The 13,130-nt window shown below is 52.7% G+C and overlaps 1 protein-coding gene across 1 annotated transcript in view; it reads left to right on the forward strand.

Moving 5' to 3' along the window:
• The window catches only part of RTF1 (RTF1 homolog, Paf1/RNA polymerase II complex component), a 50,006-nt gene extending 43,562 nt beyond the window's left edge, over positions 1-6,444 (forward strand). Inside the window, exons 13-18 of the mRNA XM_056133548.1 lie at positions 907-1,028; positions 1,213-1,270; positions 2,452-2,529; positions 2,984-3,079; positions 3,922-4,033; positions 4,259-6,444. Coding sequence (XP_055989523.1) covers positions 907-1,028; positions 1,213-1,270; positions 2,452-2,529; positions 2,984-3,079; positions 3,922-4,033; positions 4,259-4,365 — 573 coding nt within the window. The 3' untranslated portion in view covers positions 4,366-6,444. The remainder of the gene's footprint in view (positions 1-906; positions 1,029-1,212; positions 1,271-2,451; positions 2,530-2,983; positions 3,080-3,921; positions 4,034-4,258) is intronic.
• The last annotated feature ends 6,686 nt before the right edge of the window (positions 6,445-13,130 follow it).

A 13,130-nucleotide genomic window follows, 5' to 3' on the forward strand; every position in this document is an offset into this window, starting at 1 on the left:
CTGCACTCAGGAATTACTTCTGGTGGTGCTCAGGGGACCATATGGGATGCCGGGATTGAAACCATGCAAAGCAGATGGCCTCCCCACTGCAGCCCCAGCACCTCCATTTCTAGTCACTTCAGTTTCACATGTGACAAGCTAGACCCCAGAGTGGCGTCAGTCCTGGGGCTGAGCTCACGTGTTGTACCAAGCCTAGCTGCTGTAGGGTCTCACTCTTCACATCGGGTTTGATGAGCTCTGTTAGGGTGCATCAGTCAAGGGGATGCCCATTTGTTTCCCTTCTCTCATTTCTGTAGTGACCCAGTGGCCTTGGTCTTACACGCTTGGTGCTTAAATGCTCTTTCAATTCTGATGCTCGCCAGGGTTTGCACACTTGAGTTATGGTAATCCCAGATAGCAGAACCTCTGGGATTGACCACGGGCAGGTGGGGTGCTGGGGGTAGAAGTCCCAGCCTTACACTTGCAAGACAGGCACTCTGAGCTCTCGCGGGCCCAATGACATCATACGGTTCCCTGAAGCCAGCCGGGAGCTTGTTCGATGTTGTTATTTTATAGAGTAATACCTGTTGAAAGTCGCTGTGATAGTAAAGTGTGTGTACTTACGAAGTTCGGTTTCCATCTTCTTTCCCATCTGCTGTTAGCGGTTTATTTATTTATTTTTGCATTTTGGGTCACACCCAGCAATGCACAGGGGTTACTCCTGGTGCTTCTCCGCGGACCATCTGGGATGCTGGAAACTGAACCTGGGTCGACTGCATGCAAGGCAAACGCCCTACCCGCTGTGCTATCACTCTAGCCCCTCTGCTAGTGGTTTAGCTCGTGAGATAGCTCACGTGCACTGGAAGTCAGGGGCACTTGATACAAAGCCAGTCATCGCTCCAAATTCTCCCTTCTCTCTGCATTCAGGCCATGGCTGAGGACCAGGGGGATCAAGACAAGGCCAAACAGATCCAAGACCAGCTGAATGAGCTGGAGGAGCGGGCAGAGGCCCTGGACCGCCAGCGGACCAAGAACATATCCGCCATCAGGTCTGTCCCAGAACCTGGTTGGGGTGAACGGCTGGCGGTGGCTCACACACCTTCCCCGCACCACCAGGCAGGGCTTGGCCATGTCCTCACTGCGCTGCCCTGGCTCTGCCTGTCTAGGGCCAGGTCCAGTGTCTCCCTCCTTCCTTTCCCAGCCCACTGACTAATCCCTCTTACTCACCCCCAGTTACATCAACCAGCGGAACCGGGAATGGAACATCGTGGAGTCTGAGAAGGCCCTTGTGGTGAGTGAAAGAGCCCCGTTCGCCCCGCCAACTGCACCCAGTTGGAAAGCCACACCAAATCTTCTCAACGTCTTGCTCAGGCTTTTTTCTCTAATTACTGAAGTAACTTAAACATCAAGGCACTCTCTGTGTGCACATAATGATTTATTGATTTATAAGGTAAAGCAGTCGTTTTCTTCCCTGCCTTCCTCTCTCCCAGCCTTCAAGTCTAGAGTCTAGTCTACAAGTGTTTGTCTTCAACAGTTTCCGGCTTTATCTTTTGTTGTTGTTGTTGCTTTTTGGGTCATACCCGGTGGTGCACAGGGATTGCTCCTGGCTCTGCACTCAGGAATTACCCCTGGCGGTGCTCAGGACCATATGGGATTCTGGGAATTGAACCCTGGTCAGCCGCATGTAAGGCAAACGCCCTACCTGCTGTGCTATCGTTCCAGCCCCTGGCTTTGTCTTTAGTTACTTCCATGTCTACCCTGTTGGGTTTTGATTTTGGAGGCCACACCCATTTTGCTTAGCAGCTAATCCCAGCTCCTTGCTCTCGAGGTCACTCCCAGAGGTGCTCAAGGAACCATGTAGTGCTGAGGGTGGATCCTGGGCCTTCTGTATGCATATAATGTGCTCAGTCTCTTGAACTGATATTCTTTGGTTTAGTTTTGTTTTGTTTTAGGGTCACACCTGGCAATGATCAAGGGTTGCTCCTGACTTTGCACTAAGGAATTACTCCTGCCAGTGAGTGCTTGGGAGACCACATGGATTGCTGGGATCAAACCCTAGTGGGCCACATGCAAGGCAAATGCCCTACCTGCTATACTATTACTCTGGCCTCTGTCTTGATGTTCTTAAAAGGAAAAGGTAGATTTAAAAAAATAATAATAAGCGGGGGTTGGGGGGGTGGCTGGGCACAGCAGGTAGGGCTCTCGCCTTGCATCTGGCTGACGCAGTTTTGATCTCCGGCATCCCAATGGTCCCCTAAGCCCCACCAGGAGTGATCCCCGAGTGCAGAGCCAGGAGTCGGCCCTGAGCACTGCCAGCTGTGACCCAACAACCCCCCACCCCACCCCAACAGACAAGAGAGACGAAGTTCTGACTTTGGTCAGGCCTTGCGAACCTTGTATTTCTATGTAAACTTCTGGCAACCAGGATGAGGGGAGGAGGCTGCTCCCTAAGGCGCCCGCTCTTTGTTCCAGGCTGAAAGTCACAACATGAAAAACCAGCAGATGGATCCGTTTACCCGGCGGCAGTGCAAGCCGACCATCGTGTCTAACGTGAGCGCCTAGAGAGGCTGTTTTTAGTTGGGACCTAGATTCTAGGACAGGAGATGAATTCCATTAGGAGATTAATAAAGAAGTTAAAAATAATTGCCTCAAACTCTTGGGTCTGGAGATTTCCTTTTTTATCTTGCTGGAGGAGATCTAGGTAGTGCAAACCTGGTATGGATTTGTGGGCGTCTCTGGACCAGCCCCCTGAGCCCAGGCAGGCCCACAGTTGAGCTGGTTCTAGTCCTGTGCAGGCTTTGGTCCCCCGGCTCGGGGTTGGTGGCCCTCACCGCTCCCCAGCACTTGTCCCTGCTGCTTTGGAGGCAAATGCCACCAAACTGCCGACAGGCTGGGTGCACCGTGGGTACTTGTGAGGGTAGCAGTGGTAGGTGATAGGAAGGAATCTGGTGGTAGGGCTGTGTTGTGTTGAACAGACTCTGAAATAGCTTATTTTCTCTCTCAGTCCAGAGACCCGGCTGTTCAAGCTGCCATCTTGGCCCAGCTAAACGCAAAGTATGGCTCCGGAGTGTTACCAGATGCTCCCAAGGAAATCAGCAAGGCAAGTGCAGTGCCCCTCTGTGGCCGACAGCACTGCAGCTCCTGTGGGTGGCTGGGTGGGGGGGCCTTGGCATTGCCACCCAAAGGACCCTGGGCCCCCCTGTTTACAGCCCTTTCTCATTCCAGTGTTTCATTAACTGCTCAATTTACACTCAAACCCAGCACCCCCCTGAACAGGCAGGCCTCAACTGTGGCTGTAGGCCGCTGGTCTCCACACTTTCTCATCTGTCCACCCTCTCTCTCTCTCGGGACAGAGGAGGAGCACCTGGCATGTCTGTAAGGATCAGATGGCTGTCAAAAGTCGGAGCTCTCGGAAAGCTAAATGTTAAAATGAGAGAAACTGCCGGTGGAGAAGCAGTTTTCTGCCTGAGTCAGGGCTTTCCCCGGGGGACTCAACTGTCCCCAGTAATTCCTGACGTCTTGGGGAAGGAGGTAGCTTGGTGGGTTTTCAATTTTTTTATTTGTTTTGCGGTGCTGGGGATTGAACTTAGGGCCTTGCGTGTGCTCTGCCACTGAGCCACACAGCCCCCTCCTTTGTCAGTGTTGTGTGGGGGCCTTGGGAGCTGCTCTCGGTTGTGCCTGAGATGCCGTGTGGTACCAGGGATGGAGCCCAGGTCCCTTGTGCCAGACGCTGTGCTGGCTGCTCGGGCCCCTGCATGTTGTCACCTGCAGGAACCTCCCCTCTCTTCTTTGCCCTCAGGCTTCACAAGGAAGCCTCGGGTGTCTCTCCTCGTCTGAGAGAAGGTTCTGGAAAGGGCCTTCGTGGGAAGGGGGCATTTGAGAGTGCGCCTTGATGGTCTACGGCTCTGGCAGACATGCTCTCTCTGCCTCCTCCCTCCGCAGGGGCAGGGGAAGGACAAAGATTTGAATTCTAAGTCAGCCAGCGACCTCTCCGAAGACCTGTTCAAAGTGCACGATTTTGATGTGAAGATTGATTTACAAGTTCCCAGCTCAGGTAGGTGAGACCGGGGAGGGCCCGTCTGTGGCCCCCGCCGGCTCCACAACCCTTTTGGCTAGGGGATGTGGTTTCAGGGGAACAGCAGGGTGCGTGCCTCTCAGGGTTTGTGGAGGCAGAGAGGAGAGAAGGAGGGGACAGGCGGGGAGGCCACCCTCGTGGTGAAGCGTGAGGCCGAGAGACCTCGGTGGCACCCTCGATGCCATTTGCTCTTCTTCCCCCTAGAGTCCAAGGCACTGGCCATCACCTCCAAGGCTCCGCCGGCCAAGGATGGGGCTCCCCGGCGGTCTCTGAACTTGGAAGACTACAAAAAGCGACGGGGGCTTATCTGAGCACACCCGGCCTGCTGCTGCCGACTGCATGCCCCACCGCGTGCCCCACTTCCTCTTTTCCTTTCTTTTGCCCTCCTTGGACTGGAGCAGCAGTGGAACTGGGAAGAGACTAAACTGCCAGTCATCTGTACTATAAACCATTTGCTGTATAGACTCTACCCCCCCCCCCCCCCCGTCTGCACCATCTCCCACCGACCCCAAACCCCCGCCCCCAGGCCACCCCCCACGCAGACCTGGGCTCTCTGGGGCTCTCTCCATGTCCTTAGATTTGTGTTTGCCCTCTCCTTTGGTTCTGTTGTTTTCTTTTTTAAACCAGCGCAGTTCGTTGGCCACTCTGCACGCATTCAGTGTTACCGAGGAGCTGGGACTCTCGCTGGCACCCCAGACCAGAGCAGACGCACTCGCTCTTCTTGGCTCTGCTGCCGGGGGTGGGGGGGATCACGGGCCCCCAACCACTGAGCATTCAGCACCTGACCCCTGTGGAGGGAGCCGGGGCCCGGCGTCTGCGGTCCTCCTGCCTCTCATCTTTCTCTTCTTCCCGTCTGCGGAAAAGAGGTTTTCGAACCCAATTTAGTTTCCAAAAAGTGTACATTTGTGGGGAGGGAAGGGGCTCTGTTTGCGAGAGTGCGTGAGTGCCTGTGTGCGCATGTGTGAGTCTGTGTGTGTCTGTAAGTGTGGATTTTTTTATCATTTTTTAAAAATGCAGTACTCTTTGTACCAGTCTGTCATGGGTCTATAGCTGTTTCAGATTTTTTTTCAGCTGTACTTGAGCATCTGAAACTGCAAGAAAGTAACTCATTAAATGTGATTCTTCTTACTAAACAGGCCTGACTGCTGTAGCTGTGTGGCGTCCGGCCCCGCCCCTGCTCCCCCATCCGGCTCCCCATCAGCTCCTCCCGAGAACCCCCATACCCTGTAGTCTGTGTCCTGGCAGCCCCGAGGCCACCCCCAGCAGGTTCCCGGGCTCCGGCCCAAGCTCCGGCTGAATGTAGAGTGTTTCTTCCTGCTACCCCCTCCCTCACCTTGTCTCTTCATAGTGATCCTGTTGTGCTGTTGCGGCAAGAATAATGTTTTGTTTTATTTTTAAGAGAAAAGTGTTCGACATGACTGTGGGGAGAACCACCACAAAAAGGTTTAGGTTGCAGATGTTTCAAATGTGCGATTGCGTGCGTGCATGTGTGTGTGTGTGTGTCTACATATACATACATGTGGTGAGCATATATATTGTGCAGCTGGGGTGAAGCCAGCTAAGACGTGTGTGTGTGTGTGTGTGTGTGTGTGTGTGTGTATGTGTATATGTGTGCGTCTTTATGAAATGTTTGAAAAGAGATAAGCTGACTGCTTGATAATCATTCTCAGGTGTAAAGCTCCAAGTGTAAATAAAAGTGGCATTTAACAAATCTTTTCAGAACAAAGTACAGCTGACTATATATACCTATAACTAAGCTAAAGAAACAGTCGAGCAGCGATTCCCAGCAGAGAGGAGGATTCGAGACTGCTCTCTACTTCTTCACCCTGCCTTTCTGCAGGGAAGAGGGCTGATGGGAAATCATGGAGTTGTATTTAAACATAAAAATGGACTTGGTGACTCTTCTGGGTTTAATAGAGCCTCGGTGTTCCTTTAACTTAGTTTACATGGTTTTTATTTTTAAAAAGAAACAACCACAGCAACGGATGGTCAGCAAACAGATTGTGACCATAAAATCGCTGTGACTGCCCCGAGCTCGGCAGTAGCTGGGACACAGTCAGGTTGAGCTGAGGAGCGGCCATGGACTCATTAAAATCATTCATACTTGAACAGTCCTTGGGCCAGCGGGTTCTGATTGTGCAAACGTGGAATCAAAGGCGTAGACAGGGCCTGGGCTCTGGAGGAGCCCTGCGGGCGGCTGGGACCTCCGATCATGACGAACTGGGACATTTTTTTTCCTTTCTGGTTTTAAAAGACATGAAATGCTAGAACCCATATAATTGCCGGAGTCTTTCTGGTCCACCATGTAGATCTGTATTTAGTTATCTTTGGGATTTGGTGACGTGTCGATGACATTATGGCTGTGTAATAAAATTTTTATTAAAACTGCATCACCCTGTAGCCCCTTTGCCACTACCTCCCCGTGTTCAGCTGCTGAAAGCACGTTCATTGTGAGACACCAGCACAGCAGGGAGAAGAAACAACCAAAGACGACCAACCATCGAAGCACCGCCCCGAGGCACTGGCTTTGGTGACAGGAATCACGATTCGTGTCCCAACTCAGCTGCACCAGGGCCAGGGAACCGAAATCATGGCCTGGCAGAGTCCTGGGCAGCTGGGGCCATGGGGGCTCACAGTGTTTTCTTGTGCCGGGGGCTGCTGTGGTGGTCCTCCACTCCAGGCCCACCTCCCCGCTGTCTCTAGCTGAAGGGGTGTGGCACTTAAGGCTGTTTTACTCCTTTTTCACTTCCAAGGACTGGAAAGGTCAGTGTCCATCGGCCTAACTCCTGCTGTAGGTAGATCTGTTTGCCTGTCTTGCCTCTAACAGGTCCAGGGAAAGTATTGCCTGCACCTTCCCTTTAAAACTTACGCTTCTGTTTCTGTCAAGTCCCAGCCTGTTGTTCAAACTGTACAGATATTTGTAAATAAACTTTATGCCCTGTTTTAAAAAAGGGGTTGGACTTACCCAGGCTTGCGTGCGGAGCCGTGAGTCTGTCACGCTTTCAGAGTCAGCGGAGCCTCCCGTTCGACTTCTAGCCCTCCCAGCCCCCTCTGCAGTGGCCGTGGCTGCATTGGCCCAGTAGTCCAGCTCCACAGAGGCCTGGGGGGTGGGGGGGGTACGGAGCCATAGCTGCCTCCACTTGGTCTGGTTTCACAGAATGGTCTTTCATACTGGCTGCTTCTGCACAGCCCTGCCCTCTTCTCTCCCCATGCTGAGTGAAGGGGGAACCCGGCATCGAGTGACGTCAGTGCAGCTAAGGAGGAAATACTGATCTTCCCTCAGGGAGGGAGGCGAGGAAAGGCTAGGCATGTTCTCACCTTTTAGCTGCAATCCAAACCTTTTAGGACGAGGGAGCTGGGTGGTGAGCAGCAAGAGCCCAGTCTCAGCCCAGTGTTGGCAAGGGTTGTTCCATTGGGGTTTGCTCCAACTCGTCTCTTCCTGTTGGGCACAGGGAGTGCCTGGGCCCTTGAGAGCAGGGATTCTGGGCTGAAGACTCAGGGACTGGGCAGCTACTTACTGTCTTGCTCGGGGGAGATGGGTACTAACCCCCAGAAGACACAAGGTTGGTCTAGGGTGCAGGAACTTCCTTCCCATAGTTCTTAGCAACAGTGCCTCTCATTCTCAAGCCACAAAATCCCAGCTCAGATTTTTCTTCTCTGATACTGGGCACCAAAGGGGTGCCCAGGAAGGAGAGTTCAGGGTGAGGGCTGGAGGAACAGCAGAGGTTCCCTGAGCCAGCCCCAGTGTAGTAGGTGGGGTTTCTTGGCGCCGCCCAAGGTCTTAATCATGACTCAGGTCCCTCTATGGCTTCTATAGAAGGAGCTCTGTCCCTGGGAGAGGCAAAAGTCACAGATTCCCACCCAGTGCCTATCCCAGACACACACACACACTCAATCTAAGGCCCCAGTGGTTCATTTATCTGGGCTTCATGGTCCATATCTTCAAGGTTAGATGTGTCAGGGACTTGTGACAGCCCTCATGTCCCAGGGATGTCTCCAAACACTTGTTAGTGAGCAGATACCTGGGCCTGGAGGAGGCACAAGGTGTGGGTTGGAGGAAGAGTGAGAAATGGGTCCAAACTGACAACAGCCCTGAGCACACACTGCTGAGATCCCTGGTAGCTCTCTGGAGCCAACAACCCTTGCCTGTGGATCAAGCTTCGGTCAGTAGGGCTGGCCTGGGAACAGGATAGGGACCTTGGGGTCCCCCTTCCCCTCATACTCCCCAGCACATCCTCTGACAGCATCTTTCCAGAGCCGCCACCTCCCCTTCAAACTCCCAAGGTCATCCACTGACACCAACCCCTGCAAAACCTGACCTCCTGGCCCATCCAGGGTAGTTAAACCCAAACTGCCCCACACCGGAAACTGTAGAGCAAAAAGATCGGGCCTTTCCAAAAATCTTCAGGATACCAGATAATTTTGCATTTATTTTTTCTCATCTAGCGGTTGATGGCCCTGCTTTGCTTGGCCACTGTACACAAGTCCTCCTCTCTGTGATGCACTGTTCGTCTCTAGAGGACTCTGCCTCCCTCATCAGCTCCCAGTGGGTAGGTCTGCTTCCTACAGGAAGCCTTCCCTGATACGCCCCTCCAGCTGGGGTCTGGGCGCCCTTCCCCCCGTGCGCACTGCATTAACTACATGGAGCAGCTACTATCCCAGGCCCTTTGTTAATGCCCAAGAAGTGCGGAAAAGTCCTGCAGGACTCCGAGGCAGTGCCAGCTCCCCACCTCTGGGTGGGGCCTGAGAGAACCTTCCTGGTGGCTAGGGCTCCTCACTGGACGCTCCTTCAGGCAGAGATGGAGCTAGGAGCTGCACCCACACACCCTTTACCCCCTTGATAGATTTGGAGAGGTTGCCAGTGTAGGGGACAGAGGTCACCTGCACAGGGGCCTTCCTGCACCCTTGCCCTCTCCCACTTGTGGAGGGGGGAGGCGGGAGGGTGCCAGTTCGGAGCTCCGGTCAGGGAGGAGGGGAGCTCACAGGCAGGCAGGCTCGTGGGGGGATGAAACCTTGTTTCTGATGTGTGTCAGGAGAGAAAATGTTCTTGCTGAACACACACAGGCGTGGTGACACATTTTGTTCGTTTTAGAGTGATTCACATGGTGGAGGGTCAGGGGAACAGGCTAGCTCCCTAATCCCGGGGCCCTGTCTCAGCACCCAAGCCCAGAGAATTTCCTGGTCCTTTTGAAGTCTTCAAGGTGGGAGGTGAAACCCCAGACAAGGGACTGGACCTAGGGCTATGGAGAAAGGCTGCTCGTACCCTGGGTCTGGCCCAGTCCTCAACCCTTTCTCGTACACACTAGGTAGAGTGTAGGCATGGCCAGGGTTGAGAGATGTGGCCACAGGGAATGTTGAAGGTCAGGTTTCCAGAACCTCCCTGAGGTCCCCTGGAAAGAAGTAAATGTAGCTAATTAGCCTCCTGGGACCTGGTTCCTCTCTGCTTTCTTTTTACCGGAAAGAACAGTGTTGCATACATAATAGGAGACACCCCTTCCCAGGAAGGAGGCCCAGAGGGTCCAGTTTCCAATCTTTCTGTTCACAGAGCAGAGACTGAATGAAGGAATGAGTGAATCCTTCTGTCTTCCCATACTGGACTCTTCAGTCACAAAGTCTCTCGGAGGAACATAAATGGATGGATAAAGAAGATGTAGTGTACACACATAATAAAATGCTGTTCAGTTCCTCAAAAAGGTAAAATTTGCAGCAAAATGAAGAAACATAAAAGGATTATTCAAAGTGACATAAGTTAGGAGAAAGACAAATATTGGATGATTTCATCTATGTGTGTAACATAATGAAACAGCAGATGAACAGAATAAAATTAAATAAAAATTAAAGTGTGGGCTGGGGAGACAGCTCAGAACTAGAACTGTAGGGTCCATACCTGGCACTGCCGCATGCCCCCCAGCCATCATCAGGAACAGTCCAGGAACATATCAAAAGTAGTCCTTGAGCATGTCCACTGTGACCCAAAGACCAAAAGAAATAAATTGTTTTAAAAAGAGGTGAGCTGGGCTGGAGCCATAGCACAGCAGGTAGGGCGTTTGCCTTGCATGTGGCTGACCCGGATTTGATTCCCAGCATCCCATATGGTCCCCCGAGCACCACCAGGAGTAATTCCTGAGTGCAGAGCCAAGAGTAACCCCTGTGCATCACCAGGTGAGACCCAAAAAGCAAATAAAAAGAGGGGAACTGAAGCAGAACACAATGAGCAGAGCAGTTGCCTTGCAACTAACTGACCCGGGTTCAATCCCTGGCACCACATATGGTCTTCCAAGCCCCACCAGGAGTGATCCCTGAGCACAGAGCTAGGATTAAGTCCTGAGCACCGCTCCATTTGACCCCCCCCAAAAAAAAAAGACAAGACAAAAACAAGGCCAGAGAGAGAGAGTACAGAGGGTAAAGCACTTGCCTTGCAAGTGGCTGACCCTAGTTCAACCCCCAATACCACAATATGGTCCCCCAAGCACAGAGCCAGAGAAAGCCCTGAACACTGTTAGGTGTGACCCCAAAACCAAGACAATAATCAGCGAGCATTAATTGACGAACTGAGTTACCTGAGTAAAGAACTAACGTCAGTTGAGGGGCAGAATTGAGGGGTGGTGTAGTGGGAGAAAAGGTAGAAAGGATCTAATAATGGCTGGTGGTGTTTAGGGGAATATACAAAGAGGGGAAAGGTTGACAGGAATCAAGTCCATGGAAGACACAAAGGTCCTTGGAGCCTGACTAGAATGAGACACAGAACCATCTAGAGGTAGACTTGCCATCCCCTGACACACACACACACACACACACACACACACACACACACACACACACTCAGGTCTCTCTGGAGGAGCATGCTTCCTCCTCCCACCCCCTTTACCAGCCTGATCCACCCTCTCGCATTGAGGAGAGATTCCCTCAGCCCAGGCTGATTCCCCACATCTTCAGGCCTGTGTCTGCCAGAGAGCCTGAGCTTGGTCCTGCTCCCGCTGGGTTCTGGCATGGCCTGTGGCAGACGGGGAGGTGTCAGGGAGCTAACAGGGCAGACAAGGGGCCAGAGCAATAGTACAATGGGTAAGGCACACGGTCGGGCCAGGAGGATGGCTCAGTGACTGCAAGTCCCTGCCTTGCAAGCATGAGGCCATGAGTTCAGTATCTGGTGCCACCTACAATAAGCACGATGGCAGCAGTTGTGCTTTCAGGACCCAAGGTAAAATAGGGGAGTGTGTGGTCTGCAACATGGCCAGGTGTATGTGAGCACCACACTAGGATGTATGAGGCCCCTGGGGTGCACCATAAGTAAAGTATATGATGGTTGAGATGACTGGGACCCGTGGGGAGCACTACAACCAGAGTGAGTGCAACTCCACGAGAGCACTGTACAAGCACCACCAATGAAGTTGTGCGAGTCTCTTCGAACAACATGGCTGAGTGAGTGTCCCAGCCTGCATGTGCATCAGCACTAACAGCAGCGAAGGGCCAGGAGAGAAAGAAACAATAAACTAGAATGTTTTCAGTGCTCCAGTTCATTTTCTACTGTACACAAGAAACTTTTTCTCCACTGACCTGATCTCTTTGGTTTTCTCTGTATCCTTCTATTTATAGCCATTGATTCACAGCCTCAAGGATTGGGGAAACTGAGGCACAAAGACAAGGATCTCAGGATTTAAAAGATAATTTGGGGTGGGGTGGGTCTCACCTGGTGGTGCTCTGGGATTACTCCTGGCTCTGCACTGAGGGATCATACCTGGTGATACTTGGTTGCCAGGGATCAAACCTTGGTTGGCCTCATGCACGGCAAGCACCCGACCCACTGTACTGTCATTCTGGACCCTTGAAAGGTCATTCTTCACTCAATTTAGAGGATATAAGAGCCTCTCAGGGCTGGAGCAATAGCACAGTGGGTAGGTTGTTTGCCTTGCACACGACCGACCCGGTTTTGATTCCCAGCATCCCATATGGCTCCCCGAGTACCACCAGGAGTAATTCCTGAGTGCATGAGCCAGGAGTAGCCCTGAGCATCGCCGGATATGACCCAAAAAGAAAAAAAAAATTAAAAAAAGAGCCCCTTGCCCTATCCCACAGCTCTACTGGGCTCAACCCTGCCCGCCCCATTGGCACCCTTAGGCCTATAGCCTGCAGAAATAGACTCTGCCTTCCCTGGATAAGGGACTGGGGCTGAACTACAGGATGATAATAAGAGTCTGAGCACAACCCAGGGTAAGGAGTCAGGTGGCCTCCCAAGACACTGTGACTCTTCCAGAGAACTGTGTGACCTAGCGAAATTGTCCTAACCCATCTGAGTCATATGACTCTTCTTCTAAGGGCCCACCCCACCCCAAGTCATTGAGGGCCTCGAGAGTGAACTTAAGGGTTGCAGGAAGCCCAGGCTGAATCCCCAGCACTGCATGATTCCCCCAAGCACTGCCAGGAGTGTCCCTGAGCACAGAGGCAGGAGTAGCCCCCAAGCACTACCTGGTGTAGTCCCCCCTTCAATAAAGCCAGTTGTGGGCTAGAGCTATCCCTGCATTCTAGAATGCTTGTTTGCTTTGCACATATGAGGTACTAGGTCTAAAATCAGCCACAGAGGCTGAAGTGATAGAATGGTGGCGCAGGGCATGTACACTGCCTTGTACACTGCTGACTCAAGTTTGATCCCTGGCACCCATATGATCCCTTGAGCCTCGCCTAAGTGCAGAGCTAGGTGTAAGCCCTGAGCACCGCCAGAAGAGGCCCCTCAGAAAACAACAACAAAAAAAAGTAGGAAAAAAAGGAACTAGCCCTGAGTTCTCCTGCGCAGCTGCAGCGCCCCATCCCCAGCCTACTGTCTGTTCTGCTTCCCACATAACCCGGATTCCACCCCCCGCCCCCGCCACACAGGTGCCCCAGTATCTGTCCCCCTGCCCTTGGAAGCAGTGGCAGGTTCTTGATGATGGCCCTAGAACTGCTTCCCCCCCCCCCCCCCCCCCCCGCCACCGCGCGATCCCACAGGACAGACCTTCCTGGACAGACAGCAATAAGGCAAGAGAGAAATAATTGGGGGGTGGGGAGGATTGACTTTGGGCTGTCAGCTCACCCCTTGCACAAA

Source organism: Sorex fumeus, unplaced genomic scaffold (genome assembly GCF_029834395.1).
Source record: "Sorex fumeus unplaced genomic scaffold, SorFum_2.1 ptg000098l, whole genome shotgun sequence".
NCBI classification, from domain to species: domain Eukaryota; kingdom Metazoa; phylum Chordata; class Mammalia; order Eulipotyphla; family Soricidae; genus Sorex; species Sorex fumeus.